At 46.2% G+C, this 22563-nt stretch overlaps 1 protein-coding gene across 7 annotated transcripts; it reads right to left on the reverse strand.

Annotated features, from left to right (window-relative positions):
* Nucleotides 1-2046: 2046 nt before the first annotated feature.
* On the reverse strand, nt 2047-19156 carry FCAR (Fc alpha receptor). Of its 7 annotated transcripts, none has more exons than XM_055239017.1 (5): nt 19068-19156; nt 18025-18060; nt 8780-9070; nt 6186-6407; nt 2047-3827 (listed from the first exon to the last, which is right to left on the reverse strand). In XM_055239017.1, the coding sequence occupies exons 1-5, from the start codon at nt 19099-19101 to the stop codon at nt 3613-3615; spliced, it is 798 nt and encodes a 265-aa protein (XP_055094992.1). In that variant the 5' UTR covers nt 19102-19156; the 3' UTR covers nt 2047-3612. The 7 variants fall into 7 exon arrangements, with proteins under 7 accessions (XP_055094992.1, XP_055094990.1, XP_055094994.1 ...); XM_055239015.1 differs by having other exon boundaries at nt 6120-6407; XM_055239019.1 differs by lacking the exon at nt 18025-18060 and having other exon boundaries at nt 6194-6407.
* Nucleotides 19157-22563: the final 3407 nt, after the last annotated feature.

A 22563-nucleotide genomic window follows, 5' to 3' on the forward strand; every position in this document is an offset into this window, starting at 1 on the left:
GCATTTTCACAGAGATGAGTTGTCATTGATGATGGGTTCAAAATCAGTTCTGGTGGCTACTTGTTACTGTGGTTACAGGACAATAAAATATTTTTCTGAAGAGCTCAGGAACTTTTTATTCTGAAAACGCTTTTTCCAAACAAGGTCCTTCCGTCAGCAAAACGACTTATATGAGTTTAATCTTATCCATCCCTGGGAATCCAGCCCCATTGTGTCTCTGTAATCCAAGTCCTGGACCCGACATAAAGTCCCTCATCCCCCTTCATCCAAAATTGGGGCACTTTCCCTTTATTTATTTATTTATTTATTTATTTACTTTTGAGACGGAGTCTCACTCTGTGGCCCAGGCTGGAGTGCAGTGGCGTGATCTCAGCTCATTGCAAGCTCCGCCTCCCAGGTTCACGCCATTCTCCTGCCTCAGCCTCTGGAGTAGCTGGGACTACAGGCGTCTGCCACCACGTCTGGCTAATTTTTTGTATTTTTTAGTAGAGACGGAGTTTCACCGTGTTAGCCAGGATGGTCTCGATCTCCTGACCTCGTGATCCACCTGCTTTGGCCTCCCAAAGTGCTGGGATTACAGGTGTGAGCCACCACGCCCGGCCTTATTTATTTATTTATTTATTTGAGACAGAGTTTTGCTCTTGTTGCCTAGGCTGGAGGGCAATGGCACAATCTTTGCTCACTGCAACCTCCAACTCCCAGGTTCAAGTGATTCTCCTGCCTCAGCCTCTCAAGTAGCTGGGGTTACAGGCATGCACTACCACACCCGGCTAATTTTGTATTTTTAGTAGAGACGGGGTTTCTCCATGTTGGTCAGGCTGGTTTCGAACACCTGACCTCAGGTGATCTGCCCGCCTCGGCCTCCCAAAGTGCTGGGATTACAAGTGTGAGCCACCGCGCCCGGCCACTTTCCGTTTATTTAATCTAGCCCAATCACTAACATTTCATTTGTCAGTTTATTCATAATTTTCAATAAATACGTCCAATATTGTGTGTTTTTTAGACCTCATGATGAATACAAAGAGATAAACCAATAGACTAAGTAGCTCAAAGTGCTGAGATAACCCAATAGAGATTCTCATTTGAGCTATTTTAATAAGTGTATTTGAGACATGTGACATTTTAAAATGTGTCACGGTTGGCCAGGTGCGGTAGCTCATGCCTGTAATCCCAGCATTTTGGGAGGCTGAGGTGGGCAGATCACAAGGTCAGGAGATTGAGACCATCCTGGCTAACATGGTGAAACCCTGTCTCTATTAAAAATACAACAAAAATTAGCCAGGCGTGGTGTCTGGCACCTGTAGTCCCAGCTACTCGGGAGGCTGAGGCAGGAGAACGGCGTGAACCCGGGAGGCGGAGCTTGTAGTGAGCGGAGATCACACCACTGCACTCCAGCCTGGGTGACAGAGCGAGACTCCATCTCAACAACAACAACAACAAAAGTGTGTCATGGTTTTGTGAGAAGAGAAGATTTTTCTCAACAATGGGGAAAGCATGTGTTAATACTGACTGAAATTTCAATGCTGGAAAAAATAGGAGCACAAATATATAGTAGAATATGTGGTAAATTGAGAGATAACCATTAATAATAAGGGGTAGAATTCTCAGTGTAAAGCTCTTATACAGGAGGACATAAGAGGGTTCAGTTTTGCTGATAAATTCAGAACAAACTGGCCAGGTGCAATGACTCACGCCTGTAATCCCAGCACTTTGGGAGGCCAAGGTGGGCGGATCACTTGAGGTCAGGAGTTTGAGACCAGCCTGGCCAACATGGCAAAACCCCATCTCTACTAAAATACAAAAACTTAGCTGGGCGTAGCGGTGTGCGCCTGTAGTCCCAGCTATTAGGGAGGCTGAGGCAGGAGAATTGCTTGAACCTGAGAGGTGGCGGTTGCAGTGAGCCGAGATTGCGCCACTGCACTCGAGCCTGGGTGACAGAGCAAGACTCCGTCTCAAAAAAAAAAAAAAAAAAATTCAGAACAAACTGAAGATATGGGCCAGAACTTGTATAAAGTGTGAAAAGCAGTCAATAAAGAAAATTGGAAATACTTTGCATTTTTTTTATCACGACGTGAGTTAAGCCAAGAATACAGTAGAAATTTTATCAAGTAGAGATAAGCTCTCAGTAAAGGATAAAAGTGGGCCTAAGTCCCTCCAGTTTCACTGGAAGTAGGACCCTTACATTTTATAATTATATTTTCATACATTAACTACTGGACAATGAAGTAAATAGTAATCAGTGAAAGAACCACATATGACCAACTTAGATTTCCTTTGAGTAAAGTCTGTCAAGGGTGAAGCTGTGAAAATTTATAAGAAAAAAGAATGGGGAATTATTTGGAAGACCATTTGAGTTTTGTACACAAGAATTTAATGTTTGCACACTTGGTAATGTATGTGAATATTATGAAGACTAAGTGAAAAAATAAATTAATGAGGTGAAACACATGCCAGTATTCCTTGTATGAAAATCCCGTAGAAACAGGGTTTGTGAAATAAATAGGGTAATCCCCCTGTAGGATTCTGACTTTCACTCTTATCAATTTGTAGATGAACACAGCAGGAAGCTGAGGTAGGAGGATTGCTTGAGACCAGGAGTTCAAGATCAGCTTAGGCAACATAGGGAGAGCCTCACTTCAACAAAAAAAATAAAGGAGGGGGGTTACTGAGTATATTTGGCATGCTTACCAACCATTTATATTTGGGGAAGACACATTTAAAAATATAAAAAGAAGACCGGGCACCGTGGCTCACGTCTGTAATCCCAGCACTTTGGGAGGCCGAGGTGGGCGGATCACGAGGTCAGGAGTTTGAGACCAGCCTGGCCAACATGATGAAACCCTGTCTCTACTAAAAATATAAAAAAATTAGCTGGGCGTGATGGTGTGCGCCTGTAATCCCAGCTACTTGGGAGGCCGAGACAGGAGAATCGCTTGAACCCGGGAGGCAGAGGTTGCAGTGAGCCGAGATCGTGCCACTGCACTCTAGCCTGGGCAACAGAGTGAGACTGTCTCAGATAAAAATAAAAATAAAAATAAATAAAATAAAAAAAGAGAAGAACAATGAAGGAAGAAATTAAACAGGATATAAAAAATCAGAAGACAAATAAGATGGAAAACCATCACTGATGTTCAGAAAGGTGTGTGCAAATCGATCAGTCCTGTATAAGAAAACACCATTTGATTGGTTCGAAAATGCATCTGGCCGGGCGCAGTGGCTCACGCCTGTAATCCCAGCACTTTGGGAGGCCAAGGCGGGCGGATCATGAGATCAGGAGATCGAGGCCATCCTGGCTAACACGATGAAACCCCGTCTCTACTAAAAATACAAAAAATTAGCCGGGCGTGGTGGCGGGCGCCTGTGGTCCCAGCTACTCAGGAGGCTGAGGCAGGAGAACGGCGTGAACCCGGGAGGCGGAGCTTGCAGTGAGCCGAGATTGCGCCACTGCACTCCAGCCTGGGCGACAGAGCGAGACTCTGCCTCAGAAAAAAAAAACAAAAAACAAAAGAAAGTAGATTCGAGCTTCTTAGTGCACTTTTCTCTCTTGCATCCTTCAAGTAGCTTTGTTGGACTCCACAGTCCCGACTCCTCTCTGCCTTCACCTCCAGGTGTTTACTTGCAGACACTTGGTGTTCCTGCAAAGGTCAATCCTGGCTGACACATCTGTTGGTTCCAGCTCGGTTCAGCCACATCTGCCGAAGCTTCCTTGTTCAGCGCCTTATGGCTGTGCCAATTTTCAACCAGTATGGCCAAGAGAGTCACGAGGACCAGTCCTGCCACGGCCATGCGGATCAAGTTCTGCGTCGTGTAATCTTGGTTTATGGAGTCTGGAGACACAATTCACGGAGATGAATGGTTGGTGGTTGTGTTCCATTCCATCCCAACCCCAGAGCCCTGAAGCGGGAGCTCATTTCCCTGTTCGCTTGCCAAAATGTGACTCCCTCAGGCATCCCCTCAATGAGCTCACGCTTCGCCAGCACCGCACTGATCAGTCAGCAAGACTGTGTCCACGGGCAAGGAACTGTACTTCCCGGGGAAGTTCCATAAACTGGGAAGGAGGTGATTATGGGCAGGTTGTGTTTTTTTTTTTTTTTTTTTTTGAGACGGCATCTCACTCTGTTGCCCACACTGGAGTGTAGTGGCGCGATCTTGGCTCACTGCAACCTCCACTTCCCTGGTCAAGGGATTCTCTTGCCTCAGCTTCCCAAGTAGCTGGGATTACAGGTGCCAACCACCACCACCACGCCTGGCTAATTTTTATATTTTTAGTAGAGATGGGGTTTCACCATGTTGGCCAGGCTGGTCTTGAACTCCCGACCTCAGGTGATCCAGCTGCCTCGGCCTCCCAATGTGCTCGGATTACAGGTGTGAGCCACCATGCCCAGCAGTTTTTTTTTTTTTTTTTCTTGAGATGGAGTCTCGTTTTGTCACCCAGGCTGGAGTACAATGGCACGATCTTGGCTCACTGCGACGGCTGCCTCCTGGGTTCAAGTGATTCTCCTGCTTCAGCCTCCTGAGTAGCTGGGACCACAGGCTCCCGCCACCACGCCTGGGCAGGCAGGTTGTGTTTTCATTCTCTCCTCACTTGGTGATTTCACTAAATAGCTAATCATATCTCTACAACAACACTAGAACAAGGTGGAATCCTAATAAGAATATCTGCAGCTTGGCCGGGCACGGTGGCTCATGCCTGTAATCCCAGCACTTTGGGAGGCCGAGGCAGGTGGATCACGCGGTCAGGAGATCGAGACCATCCTGGCTAACATGGTGAAACCCCGTCTCTACTAAAAATACGAAAAATTAGCCGGGCGTGGTGGCGGGCGCCTGTAGTCCCAACTACTTGGGAGGCTGAGGCAGGAGAATGGTGTGAACCTGGGAGATGGAGGTTGCAGTGAGCCAAGACTGCGCCACTGCACTGCAGCCTGGGCAACAGAAAGAAAAGAATAGCTGCAGCTTAACCCTGGATAATGAAGGGGCAAGTCCGTGGAAGTCCTGAAAAGATGCTGGGGAGGCAACTGGACGCAGGCATGTGAACTTCAGGACAAAGGCTGGTCTGAGAAGAGCCTTTAGAGTCTTCACCACCACGTGAGGTGGCTCACGCCTGTAATCCCAGCACTTTGTGAGGCCGAGGCAGACAGATCACTTGAGGCCAGGAGTTTGAGACCAGCCTGGCCAACATGGCAAAACTCCGTCTCTACTAAAAATACACAAAGTAGCCTGGTGCGGTGGTGCACGCCTCTGGTCCCAGTTACTTAGGAGGCTGACGCATGAGAATTGCTTCAACCTGGGAGGTGGAGGTTGCAGTGTGAGCAGAGATTGCACCACTGCACTCCAGCCTGGGCAACAGGATGAGATTCTGTCTCAAAATAAATAAATGAATAAAATAAAAATGGGGCTCATGATAGAGGTTTTAAAAGTCTTTCCTATGACCCCTCAGTCCCCATTTGATCACTCATGGTGGATTCTAGTACTGTTGGTGAGTTCAAGGATTTCCAGCTGCAACTGGAAAGGAGAGGTGTGCTAGCCAAGGTTGAGCCTGGTGTCTACTGTCTCAACACAGCCCATAAACATGTGACTCTAAAAGTTAGCCCTCCTTGGCCGGGCGCGGTGGCTCACGCCTGTAATCTCAGCACTTTGGGAGGCTGAGGCAGGCGGATCACAAGGTCGGGAATTCAAGACCAGCCTGGCCAATATGGTGAAACCCTGTCTGTGTGGTCCCAGCTACTCAGGAGGCTGAGGCAGGAGAATTGCTTGAACCCAGGAGGTGAGGGTTGCAGTGAGTCGAGATCGTGCCACTGCACTCCAGCCTTGGGGAACGAGCAAGACTCTATCCCGGAAAATATAATTAATAAAATAAAATAAAATAAAATAAAACAAAATGAGTTAGCCCTTCCTTTCTCCATAGACCATAAGTTTTCAGTGCACACTGTCTGGAGAGCTCTAGTGAGGAAGTGAAAGTGGAAAGTGTGGTAGGGAAGCCGTTCTCTCTCCACTGTCCTGGAGTGGGTGAGTCTTTGCCTCTCTTCAGTTTACTCTCAGTGCACCTCTTCCTATTCCTGCCCAGTGACAAGGCCCTGGACAGCCAACCGAGACACAGGGCTGGACTGGGCGGTACCTACCTGTGACCGCAAGCTCCAGGGCATTACTGGGGAAGGACCACAGGTAGGGGCTCCTGTTGTACCAACCGTAGCACCTGTAGATCCCTGAGACATTGAGGTCCACAGGACCCAAAGAGAAGTTGGCCGGGTGTTCCCCACTTTGGTGCTGTGGCAGAGAAAGTTCTCCCTCCTTGGCCAGTGAAAATCTATCAAATGGGATGTGTGCTGAGCTGCACGTGAGGGAAATATTCTCTCCCGGCATCAACACCAGACCCCGATCCGCAGAGAGGAAGGGTTTGCCATACAAGCCTAAGGGAGAAAAGAGTGAGCTATTAGCAAGACCTTTTCTCCTTTATTCTTTTCTTCTTATTATTATTGTTATTATATATTTTTTTGAGACGGAGTTTCGCTCTTGTTGCCCAAGCTGGAGTGCAGTGGCGCGATCTCAGCTCACTGCAACCTCCGCCTCCTGGGTTCAAGCGATTCTCCTGCCTCAGCCTCCCGAAAAGCTGGGATTACAGGTGCATACCAACATGCCCAGCTAATTTTTGTATTTTTAGTAGAGACAGGGTCTCTCCATATTGGTCAAGCTGGTCTCGAACTCCTGAACTCAGGTGATCTGCCCACCTTGGCCTCCCAGAGTGCTGGGATTACAGGCATGAGCCACTGCGCCCGGCCTATTATTGTTTTTTGAGCTGGTGTCTCGCTCTGTCACCGAGGTGGCAGTGCAGTGGCACAATCTCATCTCACTGCAACCTCCACCTCCGAGGTTCAAGTGAGTCTCTTGCCTCAGCCTCCTGAGTAGCTGGGATTACAGGCACCCGCCACCACGCCCAGCTAATTTTTGTATTTTTAGTAGAGATGAGGTTTCACCATGTTGGTCAGGCTGGTCTTGAATGCCTGACCTCAGGTGATCCGCCTGTCACAGACTCCCAAAGTGCTGGGATTACAGGCGTGAACCACAGTGCCCAGCCCCTTTTTTCTTTTTAAAAATTTATTTATTTATTTTGGAGAGGGTCTCACTCTGTCACCCAGGCTGAGGGCAGTGGCATAATCATGGCTCACTGCAGCCTCGACCTCCCAGGCTCAAGTGATCCTACCATCTCAGCCTCTCAAGGTGGGTGCCACCATGCCCAGCTAAGTTTTTGATTTTTTTGCACAGGTGGAGTCTTACTATGTTGCCCAGGCTGGTATCCTGGGCTTAAGTGATCTGCCCCTCTCGGCCTCTCAAAGTGCTGGGATTACAGGCGTGAGCCACAGCGCCCGGGCTCCCAAAGTGCTGGAATTACAGGCACGAGCCGTGGTGCGTGGCCACAGTTACTACTTCAGCCAGGCTTTCAACAACAGCCAGCTCAACACCCACTGTCATATTCCCATGGACAGTTTAAACCTTTGCTATGAGGCGAGGAAATGGCACTTCGCTTCTGTGGTCTTCCCTGCAATAACCCATAACTCAGTCTGGTCATGAGCAAAACATCCGACAATTTCCAGTAGTGGGAGTTTCCTTGAAAATAATGGACCACTACTCTCAAAACTGACAAGGTCATGGAAAACCAGCAACATCTGAGAAGCTGTGACAGCCAAGACAAACCTAAAGATACGTGACACCTGCCGGGCGCGGTGGCTCACACCTGGAATCCCAGCACTGTGGCAGGCCAGGCGAGTGGATCACGAGGTCAGGAGATCGAGACCATCCTGGCTAACACGGTGAAACCCCATCTCTACTAAAAATACAAAAAATTAGCCGGGCGTGTTGGCGGGTGCCTGTAATCCCAGCTACTCGGGAGGCTGAGGCAGGAGAATGGCAGGAACCCGGGAGGCGGAGCTCGCAGTGAGCCGAGATCGCGCCACTGCACTCCAGCCTGAGCGACAGAGCGAGACTTCGTCTCAAAAAAAAAAAAAAAAAAAAAAGATACATGACACCTGAATGCAATGTGAAATCTTTTTGTGTGTGTGTGTGAGACGGAGTCTCGCTCTGTCACCCAGACTGGAGTGCAGTGGCGTGATCTCGGCTCACTGCAACCTCTGCCTCCTGAGTTCAAGTGATTCTCCCACCTCAGTCTCCCGAGTAGCTGGGATTACAGGCATGTGCCACCAGGCCCGGCCAATTTTTTCCATTTTTAGTAGAGACGGGGTTTCACTGTGTTGCCCAGGCTGTTCTCAAACTCCTGACCTCAGTTGATCCACCCGCCTCAGCCACCAAAAGTGCTGGGATTACAGGCGTGAGCCACCGCGCCCAGTGATTGCTACATTTTCAGTAGAGACGGGGAATTCACCATGTTGGCCAGGCTGGTCTCGAACTCCTGACCTCGGGTGATCCACCTGCGTGGGCTTCCCTAAGTGCTGGGATTACAGGCGTGAGCCACCACGCCCGGCCGCAATGTGAAATCTTGACTGGGATCCTGGAACAGAGAAAGACTATCGGGTAAAAACTAACAAAATGTAGATAAGCTACAGACTTTAGCTGAGAATGTGTCGATATTTGTTCATTAATGGTAAGAAATGTGCCACACTAATGTAAGATGTTAACTCTGGGAGAAGTGGGGTGCCAGATAGCTGAGAACTCTCTGAAGCAATCATCAATTTTTTTTTGTTTGGAAATGTAAAACTTCTTGAAAAATACTCTGTTAAAAATAAGAAAAAGATCACGCCAGGGCTGTGGACCCTGGATGTCTCCTTACCTGTCACTACCAGCTCCAGGGTGTCACTGTACCAGAACCTGTAGTGCCCTATCCTATATTGGCACTGATAGCGCCCTGCCTTGTTCGCATCCATGTGGTGAACGATGAACTCAGGATTGGTCTCATTCCAAAACTTCAGTCTTCTGCCTATCTCTTGGTACGTGGAGTTTTTCAGGATCATCAGCTGGGTCAGGTATGCTTCACGAATGGCCTGGCACTCGATTTTCGCAGATCCACCCAAGGGAACCACAGGACTTGATTTGGCAGATATGAAAGGCATGGGAGAGTCCCCTGGAAGAAAATAAAGCCCAGACTGAGGTGGCTGGCCATTGGGAAGCTATTCCTTTCCTTCTCTGTAGGGGAAGTAAAAATACATTAGGGTGTGAAGAATCTATCATTCTTTATTTAAAGAAAAATTTAGGCCGGGCGCAGTGGCTCACGCCTGTATTCCCAGCACTTTGGGAGGCCGAGGCGGGTGGATCACGACGTCAGGGTATCGAGACCATCCTGGCTAACACGGTGAAACCCCGTCTCTACTGAAAATACAAAAAATTAGCGGGGCATGGTGGCGGGCGCCTGTAGTCCCAGCTACTCGGGAGGCTGAGGCAGGAGAATGGCGTGAACCCGGAAGGCGGAGCTTGCAGTGAGCCGAGATCACACCACTGCACTCCAGCCTGGGCGACAGAGTGAGACTCCTGTCTCAATAAAAAAAAAAAAAAAATTAAAAAAAGAGAAAATTTAAAATAATTTATGATGCTGAGGTTTGGGGTACGATTGATCCTGTCACCCAGGTACTGAGCATAGTACCCAATAGGCAGTTTTTCAACCCCCTTTCTTCCTCCCCGTCTAGTAGCCTCCAGTGTCTGTGGTTGCCATCTCTATTTTTTATTGTTATTATTTTTCGAGACAGAGTCTCGCTTTGTTGCCCAGGCTGCAGTGCAGTGGTACAATCTCAGCTCAGTGCAACCTCTGCCTCCCGGGTTCAAGCAATTCCCCTGCCTCAGCCTTCTGAGTAGCTGGGATTACAGGTGCCCACCACCATGCCTGGATAATTTTTGTATTTTTAGTAGAAACGGGGTTTCACCATGTTGGCCAGGCTGGTCTTGAACTCCTCACTTCAAGTGATCTTACCTGCCTCGGCCTCCCAAAGTGCTGGGATTACAAGCGTGAGCCACTGCACCCGGCTGCAACTGGGGTTTCTGCAGAGGCAACACTGAAGCCATGGGGACCTCCACAGGCCTTGACCCCAGAGCAGCCTGGGTGACAGAGCAAGACCCTGTGTCAAAAAACAAAACAGAAAACGAAACAAAACTACAAAAGAGGCTTGTGGCTAAGATCCTATATGCTGGCCACCCCTTTTAAGTGCCACCTACTGGATCACACTTCAAAATACAACACTGAAATCTTTTGCCAGTATACAACGAAGGGAAAAATCCAGCCACAAATAAAGAGTCTGTGCAGAGTCCTGGCATCTGAAAACACCCAGAAATGAAGCCAAGTGACTGTACTCAACTGACATCACAGTTAAAGGAACACCAGCCCTCACACAAGAGAAAGAATCAACACCAAGCCCAGGCACGGTGGCTCACACCTGTAACCCCAGCACTTTGGGAGGCCAAGGCGGGTGGATCACTGGAGATCAAGAGCTCAAGACCAGCCTGACCAACGTGACAAAACCCGGGCTCTACTAAACATACAAAAATTAGCTGGGTGTGGTGGCACACACCTGTAATCCCGGCTACTCGGGAGGCTGAGACAGGAGAATCGCTTGAACCCGGGAGGTGAAGGTTGCAGCAGTGAGCTGAGATCACGCCACTGCACTCCAGCTGGGGCGATGGAGTAAGACTCTGTCACAAAAAAGAAAAAAAAAGAAAAAAAAAATCAACGCAAGAACTCTGGCAACTCGATAGTCCCCCGGAAATCTGTTTCTTAGCTACATTGAGATGAATGAAATGAGGAATATAGAATTCAGAATCTGGATGGCCGGGAAGCTCATCGAAATTGAGGAGAAATTTGAAACGCAATCCAAGGAGTCCGTGGTGGGGACAAACTGGCTTTTTGGGTTTCCAGAATTCTTTTCCATGTGTGGGGGCCTGGTCATTATGCCACAGCCAGCAGACAGAGAGGAGTCCAGTCTCTCTTCCCTGTGAGCCCCACCCCACTTTACCAGGCACAGCCCCCAGCTCGGGACTGCAGAGCAGCTGCCCTGCCCTCAGCATACTCACTGGTGGTGGCTTCGTGTTTCCCTGCAGAGTGGCTCCCAGAGGCAACTGACAGCCCCTCTGCCACTGCCATGGCAAGGGTTCTGCCCCTGCTGCCCGGGATCTGGGGAAGAAGCAAGGAGCCTGGGGGCTTCATTCATGCTTCTATTTATTTATTTATATTTATTTATTTGAGACGGAGTCTTGCTCGTTGCCCAGGCTGGAGTGCAGTGGCACGATCTCCGCTCACTGCAAGCTCCGCCTCCCAGGTTCACGCCATTCTCCTGCCTCAGCCTCCCAAGTAGCTGAGACTACAGGCGCCTGCCACCACGCCTGGCTAATTTTTTCTGTTTTTAGTAGAGACGGGGTTTCACCGTGTTAGCCAGGATGGCCTCGATCTCCTGACCTCGTGATCCGCCTGCCTTGGCCTCCCAAAGTGCTGGGATTACAGGCGTGAGCCACCGCGCCCGGCCTTCATTCATGCTTCCAGCACACCACAGTCACCATACAGAGAGGCGCTCAGTCTCCTCTCCCTGTGAGCCCTCAACCTCCTGCTCTTCACCCAGCCCCAGCTTGAGCCCACAGCACGGCAGCCCCACCCTCTGGCAGGGCATTCCCAGCAGCTGTGAGTCCGCATTTCTCTGTGTCAGAGCTCCCAGAGGCAACTGAAAGCCACTCTGCCGCTGCCACTGCAGTGGTACTGGCCTTGCCGCCCTCAGACTGGGTAAGGAGCAAAGACTCTGAGTGCTTTAACCACACCTCCAGCAAACTGCCCTAAGGAGAAGAGGCCAGTCTGTCACCCCTGTGACCCACCTGTCCCCCCTGCTCATCACTAAGCAGGGCCCCTATCTTGGACCCACAGTGCAGTCGCCCCACTCTTGGTCATCGCACTGACTGATAGTGGCTCCACATCTCTCTGGGGTGAAGTCCCAAGGGACAAGTGAAAGGCTGTCTGCCACAACCACTGCTAAGGTCCCTTCTTCTGCTGCCCCCAAGCCACGGAGGGGACATGAAGTCTGAGCTCACCCCAGAGCTGTGATGTGCAGCCTGGGAGTGCAGAGCCCAGATCTGCAGCCAGCACTCGAGTGGGAGAGGAGCCCACACTTTCAGAGCATGAGAGGGAGCACAGCGGCAATCATGAGGAATGACCTACCGGCCGTTATGCTTAAGCATCATTTACTGGATTGCAGCCCAAACTTCAACACCAAAAATGCTTGCTAATATACCCCCCTGTGAAACCAAAGACAAGAATTTAGCTATAAATAAAGACCCTGCACGAAGCCCCAGCCCTCTGAAACCATCCAGAAAAGAAGTCTAGGCTGGGCGCGGTGGCTCACGCTTATAATCCCAGCACTTTGGGAGGCCGAGGCGGGTGGATCACGAGGTCAGGAGATCAAGACCACGGTGAAACCGTCTCTACTAAAAATACAAAAAATTAGCCGGGCGCGGTGGCGGGCGCCTGTAGTCCCGGCTACTCAGGAGGCTGAGGCAGGAGAATGGCGTGAACCCGGGAGGCGGAGCTTGCAGTGAGCCGAGATTGCGCCACTGCACTCCAGCCTGGGCGACAGAGCGAGACTCCGTCTCAAAAAAAAAAAAAAAAAAGAAGTCTACTGACTGTGCTCAAATTACATCACAGTTAAAAGAAAAAAGAAAAAAATTCAAATTGCACCACACTTAAAGGAACATTAGCCCACACAGATGAGAAAGAACTAGTGCAAGAACTCTGTCAACTCAAAAAGCAGCAGTGTCTTCCTTCCTCCAAATTACCACACAAGCTTCCCAGCAAGGGCTCTTTACCTGGCCAAAATGACAGAAATAGAATTCAGAATATGGATAGAAATTAAGGTCATCAAGATTCAGGAGAAGGTTGAAACCCAATGCGAGGAATCTAAAGATTACAATAAAATGACAGACGGGCTTATCTATGAGATGGTCATTTTGAAAGAACCAAATGGATCTGATAGAGCTGAAAAACACACTATGAGATTTCATAATGCGATCACAAGTATTAATGGCAGAATAAAGCAAAATGAAGAAAGAATCTCAGAGCACGAATACTGGCTCTCTGAACTAATTCAGTCAGACAAAAATGAAGACAAAATAATAAAAAAGAATGAACAAAACCTCTAAGAAATATGGGATTATGTAAAGAGACCAAATAGCCCATTGGCATCCCTGAAAGAGATGAGGAGAAAGCAAGCAACATGGAAAACATATTTCAGGGTATTGTTCATGAAAACTTCCCCAACATCACTAGAGAGTTCAAGAATCAAATTCAGGAAACAAAGAGAACCCCTCCAAAATACTACACAAGAAGAGCATCCCCAAGACACAAAATCCTCAGATTCTTCAAGGTAGAAATGAAAGAAAAAAATGTGGGCCGGGCGTGGTGGCCACGCCTGTAATCCCAGCACTTTGGGAGGCCGAGGCGGGCGGACCACGAGATCAGGAGATCGAGACCATCCTGGCTAACATGGTGAAACCCCGTCTCTACTAAAAAACAAATACAAAAAATTAGCTGGGTGTGGTGGTGGGCGCCTGTAGTCCCAGCTACTGGGGAGGCTGAGGCAGGAGAATGGCGTGAATCTGGGAGGAGGAGCTTGCAGTGAGCCGAGATTGCGCCACTGCACTCCAGCCTGGCAGCCTGGGCAACAGAGCGAGACTCCGTTTCAAAAAAAAAAAAAAGAAAAAATGTGAAAAGGAGCAGAAAAGAAGGGGCAGGTCACCTACAAAGGGAATGCCACCAAGCTAGCAGCAGACCTTTCAGCAGAAACTCTACAAGACAGAAGAGATTGGGGGCCTATGTTTAATATTCTTATGAAAAGAATTTCCAATCAAGAATCTCATTCCCAGCCAAGCTAAGTTTCATAAGTGAAGGAGAAATAAAATCCTTTTCAGACAAGCAAATGCCGAGGGAATTTATTACCATCGGGCCTGCCTTACAAGAGGTCCTAAGAGGAGCGCTAAATATGGAACGAAAAGACCATCACCAGCCAACAGAAAACACACTTATGTATATAAACCAGTGACACTATAAAACAACCACACAAACAAGTCTGCATAATAACCAAGCCAGCTAACAACATGATGACAGGAAAAAATCCGCACATATAACTGCTAACTTTGAATGTAAATATGGGCTAATTGTCCTAATTAAAATGCAGAGAGTGGCAAGTTGGATAAAGAAGCAAGAGGCTGGGCGCGGTGGCTCATGCCTGTAATCTGGCACTTTGGGAGGCTGAGGTGGGTGGATCATTTGAGGTCAGGAGTTCGACATCAGCCTGGCCAACGTGATGAAATCCCATGTCTAATAAAAATACAAAAAAAAAAAAAAAAATAGCTGGGCGTGGTGGCACACACCTGTAATCCCAGCTATTTGGGAGGCTGAGGGAGGAGAATCATTTGAACCCGGGAGGCAGAGGTTGCAGTGAGTCAAGATCGTGCCACTGCACTCCAGCCTGGGTGACAGAGCGAGATTCCTTGTCAAAAAAAAAAAAAAAAAAGGCCAGGTGCAGTGGCTCATGCCTGTAATCCCAGCACTTTGGGAGGCCGAGGCGGGTGGATCACGAGGTCAGGAGTTCGAGACCAGCTTGACCAACATGGCAAAACCCTGTCTCTACTAAAAATACAAAAATTAGCCGGGCATGGTGGCGGGCGCCTGTAATCCCAGCTACTCTGGAGGCTGAAGCAGGAGAATTGCTTGAACCCAGGACGTGGAGGTTGTAGTGAGCTGAGATCGCACCAATGCACTCCAGCCTGGGTGACAGAGCGAGACTCTGTCTCAAAAAAAAAAAAAAAAAAAAGCAAGACTCAACATTATGCTGTCTATAAGAAACCCATCTCATATGCAGTGACATCCACAGGCTTAAAGTAAAGAAATGGAGAAAAATCTACCAAGCAAATGGAAAGCCAAAAAAAAAAAAAAAGCAGGAGCTGCTATTAAAATTTCAGACAAAACAGACTTTATACCAACAAAGATCAAAAAAGGCAAAGAAGGGCATTAAATCATGGTAAAGGGTTCAATTCAACATGAAGACCATAGCAGGACAGTGGCCACGGAAGTCGGAATCTGCTAAGGAGTGTGTAATAGCCCATCTGCTGAATCAAAAAGAAAAAGAAAAAAAAATTAAAAAAAAGAACATGAAGACCTAACTATCCTAAATATTATGCACCTAACACAGAAGCACTCAGATTCATAAAGCGTGTTCTGAGAAACCAACGAAGAGGCTTAGACGACCACACAATAATAGGGGGAGACTTTAACATCCCGCTGACAGTATTAGATCATTGAGGCAAACAAAGATATTCAGGATCTGAACTCAGCAGTGGGTCAAATGGACCTGATAGACATCTACAGAACTCTCCACCCCCAAAACAACAGAATCTACGTTGTTTTCATTGCCCCATGGCACATACTCTAAAGTCGATCATACAGTCAGACATACAACAATCCTTAGCAAATCCAGAAAAGTGAAATGATACCAGGCACATTTTCAGAGCACAGTGGAATAAAAATAGGAATAAATACTAAGAAAACCATTCAAAACTGTACAATGCATGGAAATTAAGCAGTCTGTTCTGGAATTTTTGGGTAAATATAGCAGAATCTCTGGGACACAGCTAAGGCAGTGTTAAGGGGGAAGTTTATAGCACTAAACTCCCACGTCAAAAAGCTAGAAAAAGTTCAAATTAACAACCTAACACCACAACAAGAGGGACCAAGAGAACCAAGAGGAAATCAACCCCAAAGCTCGTAGGAAACAAGAAATAACCAAAATCAGAGCTGAACTGAAGGAGATTGAGACACGAAAAACCATTCAGAAGATCAGCACATCCAGGAGTTGGAGTTCTGAAAAAATTAGTAAGACAGATGACTAGTTAGACTAATAAAGAAGAAAAGAGAGATGATCCAGATAAACACAATTAGAAACAACAAAGGATATATTACCACTTACCCCACAGAAATACAATCAGCAGAGAATGTTACGAACACCTCTATGCACACAAACTAGAAAATCCAGAATAAATGGAGAAATTCCTGGACACATACACCCTCCTGAGATTGAACCAAGAACAAATTGAATTCATGAACAGACCAATAATGAGCTCCAAAATTGAATCAGTAATAAAAAGCCTACAGGCCAGAAAAAGCCCAGGAGCAGACAGACTCACAGCTGAATCCCATCAGATATATAAAGAAGAGCTGGTACTATACCTACTGAAACTTTCCAAAAAAATTCAGGAGGAGGAATGCCTCCCCAACTCATTCTATGAGACCAGCATCATCTTGATGCAAAAACATGCAGAGACACAACAAAACCAGAAAACTTCAGGACAATATCCTTGTTGAACTTAAATGCAAAAATCCTCAACAAAATACTAGCAAACAATCCAGCAGCACATCAGAAAGCTAATCCATCACCATCAGGTAGGCTTTATTTCTGGGATGCAAGGTTGATTCGATATACACAAATCTTTTTTTGTTTTTTGAGACGGAGTCTCGCTCTGTCGCCCAGGCTGGAGTGCAGTGGCGTGATCCTGGCTCACTGCAAGCTCCGCCTCCTGGATTCACGCCATTCTCCTGCCTCAGCCTCCCAAGTAGCTGGGACTACAGGCACCTGCCACCACACCTGGCTAATTTTTTTGTATTTTTAGTAGAGACAGTGTTTCACCGTGTTAGCCAGGATGGTTTTGATCTCCTGACCTCGTGATCCGCCCGCCTCGGCCTCCCAAAGTGCTGTAATTACAGGCGTGAGCCACTGCGCCCGGCCAATATACGTGAATCTTAAATGTGATTCATCACATAAACAGAACAATCCCCCCACCACATAATTATCTCAATAGAACTTTTGATAAAATTCAACATCCCTTTATGCTAAAAAACCTTGAAAAACTAGGCATTGAAGAAACATATTTCAAAATAATAAGAATGATGTATGACAAACTCACAGTCAACATCATATTGAATGGGCAAAAGCTGGAAGTATTCCCCTTGAAAACTGGCACAAGACATGGATGCCATCTCTCACTACTTCTGTTCAACATAGTACTGGAGGTCCTAGCCAGAGCAATCAGGCAAGAGAAAGAAATAAAAGGCATCCAAACAGGAAGAAAAGAAGTCAAACTATCCCTGTTTGCAGATGATATGATTCTATACCTAGAAAACCACAGTCTCTGCCCAAATACTTCTTAATCTGATAAACAACTTTGGCAAAGTTCCAGGATGCAAAATCAATATACAAAAATCAGTAGCATTCCTGTACACCAAAAACATCTAAGCTGAGAGCCAAATCAAGAACAGAATCCGTTCACAATTATCACAAAAAGAATAAAGTACCTGGGAATACAGCTAACCTGGGAGGTGAAAGATCTCTGCAAGGATAACTACAAAACACTGCTCAAAGAAATCACAGATGACACAAACAAATGGAAAGACATTCCATGCTCATGGATAGGAAGAATGAATATTGTTCAATGCACAAATAATTCAGGCATTAGAAGGAGCTGGAAGAGAGAAGACATGGATGGATATGGGGCTTACACCCACTAGGAGGCTAAGGCAGTAGTAGTTGGGGTGGCAGAATATTCAGTAGTACACTAAGACTACTTCACGCTTAGTACTGCAATAGTACTATACAACGCTAGAGTGTTCAGTAGAGTTAGACTATGGCAGAATCCTTTAAAATGAAGTGACGGGAGGAAGTAGTTGCTAAAACAAAATAGAATCAGCATAAGGAAAGATGTTGGGCAGATGACTCCTGACTTCCTTATTCTTGCAGTTTTGAGCATTCAGTAAGTTACAGATCCTTCATGGACAGTCTAACACAGGCAAGGACTAACTATAAATCCAGGCCTGAGTGTTAATGAGTCTGAAGGGTTTGGAGATAACAAAGTGAGATAGAAATTATGCAAGAGAAGCACAGCAGAAACAACTAGAATGGGGACTAAAATAAGAATCTGTGTTTCAGGCTATTCCTCAATTTCTTTATCCTAGAGCTTCCAAGAGGGTCTAAAGGGGCTGGGAGAGATTTACAGGACACTTACCTTCCTGTGCCTGAATCCTCTGGCCCAAACAGAGCACTGGAAGAGAGAGATTTATGAAAAATCAAGCTTCCATTTCCAACCTTTGTGACAAATCACCCTCTGTAATGACAGACCAGAAAAAGACCAGCACCAGATGGATTCACAGCTCAATCCCACCAGATATATAAAGAAGAGCTAGTATTTTTTTTTTTTTTTTTTTGAGACGGAGTCTCGCTCTGTTGCCCAGGCTGGAGAGCAGTGGCATGATCTCAGCTCACTGCAAGCTCCACCTCCCAGGTTCATGCCATTCTCCTGCCTCAGCCTCCCGAGTAGCTGGGACTACAGGCACCTGCCACCACGCCTGGCTAATTTTTTTGTATTTTTAGTAGAGACAGTGTTTCACCGTGTTAGCCAGGATGGTTTTGATCTCCTGACCTCGTGATCCGCCTGCCTCGGCCTCCCAAAGTGCTGGGATTACAGGCGTGAGCCACTGCACCTGGCCAAGAAGAGCTAGTAATATTCCTACTGAAACTATTGAAAAAATCCAGGAGGAGGGACTCTTCCCCAACTCATTCTATGAGGCCAACATCATCCTGAAAACAAAATGTGGCAGAGATACAACAAAAACAGAAAACTTCAGGATAATATATTTGTTGAACATAAATGCAAAAATCTTCAACAAAATACCAGTAACCATATTTCTATATGGGGTTCAATCATGTTTTCCTTCCATAACAATCACAGTTTTGAGGCTCATTCTTTATTTTTACCTTTCAGATTCCAGCCTCTAAGTCTCTCCTTGATAGGAACCTTGGAACCATCGTGAATCCCAGATAACACACTATAGGTTTAATACAAATATTCAACCTTGAGCCCCACAAGCTTTCTTGGGCTTGGGTAGAGACAAAGTTATAGATATATTGACAAAGATGGCCTTTCCACTAAGGAGATCAGAATCTCCTTGGCAGCCACTAAAATCTCCTAGTCACACTGTTAAGAGACACCCTGATTATTTTGGGATTTCCCTATCTTCCCCTCTAACCCACTTTTACTCTGAAACTCACCAAGACACAGGAGGGTGGTCTCTTTGGGGTCCATCGTGCTGACACGGCCTCAGCCCCGTTGGTCTCCTTTTGATGCACATTAGCAGGATGATAGATACTCTTATGACAATAAGCTCCACAGGAAGTATGAGGACAGAGCCCCTCGTCAGGGCATTTCCACATCTATTGCCTCACAGCAAAGTGGAACAGTTCGTTCCCTAATAACTTAGTTCCAGGTTGCTCTTGGGTGGAGCCCAAGAGAAGACATATATATGTATTTTTTTAATAGAGATGGGGTCTTGCTATGTTGGCCAGCGTAGTCTCTAACTTTTGGCCTCAAGAAATCCTCCTTCCTAAGACCTGCATTTCTATTTATGTTTCAAATGAGAAGTGAATGAGAAGTGAATTTTCATCAAGCCAGTGTCTAATGGTGTTCAAATCCATCTTTGAACCAGATCCTACATCCAAATGGAAGGGCTTGGGACAGAATATAAGGTGGTGGATACCATACAGGCAGAGATTGTCTTCACTGGGCCATTAGTCAAAAGCTCTATGGCTTTGTCTGTTTGGAACCTATGTTTCATCTCTGAGATTCATGGTCTGAGTATATTTACTTGGGCTTGACCAGGCATGCAGTACACCCTTATCCTGGAGATTATCTCAATGCCAGAATGTGGAGGCATTTTCTCTGGCACTTTTTGTCATCTCTAAAGAAAGAATCTACTATTTTATTATACTTTTTAAAAAATTTGTATAAATTTAAGGAGCACAAGTGAAATTTTGTTACATGGATATTTTGTGTAGTGGTGAAGTCTGGGCTTTTAATGTAATTATCCTCAAATAATGTACATCGTCACTCATTAAGTATTTTTTAACTTTTATTTTAGGTTCAAGAGTACATGTGAAGGTTTGTTATACAGATAAACTTGTGTCATGTGGGTTTGTTGTACAGATTATTTCATCACCTAGGTAATAAGCTTGGTACCTAATAGTTACTTTTCCTGCTCCTTTCCCGCCTCCCACCCTCCACCCTAAAGGAGACCCCATTGTCTGTTGTTCCCTTTTTTTGTGTTCATGAGTTCATTATTTAGCTTCCACTTATAAGTGAGAACATGCTGTATTTGGTTTTCTATTCTTGTATAGTTTGCTAAGGATAATGGCCTCCAGCTCCATCCATGTTTCCACAAAAGATATGAATTCATTCTTTTTTATGGCCTCAAATTAATTTTATTTTTATCTTATTGTTTATGTTATTTTGATTGTAGACTCCTGGCTATCATGAATTCTTCAAGTATGGAGAGTGAAATATTCCAAATTAAACCTTCTACTATTTTATTTTATTTATTCTTTTTTTTTTTTTTTTTTTTTTTTGAGATGGAGTCTCGCTCTGTCGCCCAGGCTGGAGTGCAGTGGCGCGATCTCGGCTCACTGCAAGCTCCGCCTCCCAGGTTCACGCCATTCTCCTGCCTCAGCCTCCCGAGTAGCTGGGACTACAGGCGCCTGCCACCACTCCCAGCTAATTTTTTGTATTTTCAGTAGAAACGGGGTTTCACCGTGTTAGCCAGGATGGTCTCGATCTCCTGACCTCATGATCCACCCACTTCGGCCTCCCAAAGTGCTGGGATTACAGGCGTGAGCCACTGTGCCCAGCCTTTATTTTCATTTTAATACATCATAACTTAGGCCTTCCAATGCCGAAGTATTTTGAAGTCCTGAGCTTGTCCTATATTTCAGAAAGCAGATCAACTTCCATGTTGGCTGTTTCATTTGTGCAAATTTAAGTGACCTTTTGTTTCGCCACATTTTGTTAATTTCCACATGCATATTTACGTTCAGGAAATTTGGAAATATTACATTCTGGAAATTTGGTGTTGATGATTGCATGAAATTGACCACATTCTAATTTTCTTTTTTTGTTGCTGTTGTTACTTATGCCTTATTTATTTATTCCTTTGCTCTCACTTGAATGGGACTTTGGGTGAAAGACAAATAATGGCTGTACTCTTAGTTGAGTTTTTAAAATGCAGAGATTGTAAAGGCAGGATGACCTAATTAAAAATACTATTGTTGGCTGGGTGCAGTAGCTCACACCTGTAATCCCAGCACTTTGGGAGGCCAAGGCAGGTGAATCACTTGAGGTCAGGAATTTAAGACCAGCCTGGTCAACGTGGTGAAACCCAGTCTCTACTAAAAATACAAAAAATTAGCTGGGTGTGGTGGCGGGTGCCTGTCATTCCAGCTACTCGGAAGGCTGAGGCAGGAGAACCGCCTGAACCCGGGAGGCAGAGGTTGCAGTGAGCCAAGATCACTGCACTCCAGCCTGGGACACACAGAGCGAGACTATATCTCAAAAAAAACAAAAAAGACTATTGTTATGGTTTACAAATGACATGGCTTTCTATTGGGAGAGGAGATACTTACTAATCGGTTGAATTTCAGGAACTTCAGTGGCCAATATTTACTAATGGGCCGGAACAGATTGTGTCAACTTACCACGTTTGGCGTGGTTTTGATCTTTCGTTTCCTCCTTTTGTGGAACAGGAATGGTAACGTAGCCGTGGGGTGCTGAGATATTTGGTTCAATATTATTCTGTGTGTGTCTGTGGGGGTGTTGCTGAATGAGATTATCGTTGGAATTAGTGTAATTTATAAAGCAGATTGCACTCCCTAATGTGAGTCGGCCTCATTCAGTCAGGTGAGACCTGAATAGAACAAAAAACTGAACTGGTAATGTAAGATGAAGTTCCTTTTGCCTGGACATCGGTCTTTTCTGGCTCTTGAACTCTCACTGAAACATTGACTCTTTAGATGTTGAGCCTGCCAGCTTTTTCTTTTTTTTTTTTTGAGATAGGGTCTCACTCTGTCGCCCAGGCTGGAGTGCTGTGGCGCGATCTCGGCTCACTGCAACCTTCACCTCTTGGGTTCAAGCAATTCTCGTACCTCAGCCCCTGAGTAGCTGGGATTACAAGCGAGCGCCACTATGCCGGGCTAATTTTTGTATTTTTAGTAAAGATGGGGTTTCGTCATGTTGGCCAGGCTGGTCTTGAACTCTGACCTCAGGTGATCTGCCTGCCTTGGTCTCCCAAAGCCATCCCAAAGATGGCTCACAGGCGTGAGCCATCGTGCCCGGCATGAGCCTGCCAGCTTTTGGACTGTTATGTATACCACTGACTCTCCTGGTTCTCAGACTTTTGCATGTAGACTGGAACTACACGTGGACTCCCCTGGGTCTCCAGCTTGCGGATGGCAGATCATGGGGGCAGATCATGGGACCTGTCAGTCTACACAGTTGCATAAGCCAATATATAAATACCCTATCTGTGTATCAATCATTATATATCTGTCATTAGCCATCTATCTATCATTATTTGTGATATCATTATATATCTATCATTATTTGTCTATCAATCATTATCTATATATCTATCATTATTAGTATTGATTTTTTTTTTTTCTGGAGAACCCTGACTACTGTAGCTTCCATGTTCCTATCTCAACTGTCACCAGTCCCCTTAGC

Source organism: Symphalangus syndactylus, chromosome 13 (assembly GCF_028878055.3).
Source record: "Symphalangus syndactylus isolate Jambi chromosome 13, NHGRI_mSymSyn1-v2.1_pri, whole genome shotgun sequence".
Lineage (NCBI taxonomy): Eukaryota > Metazoa > Chordata > Mammalia > Primates > Hylobatidae > Symphalangus > Symphalangus syndactylus.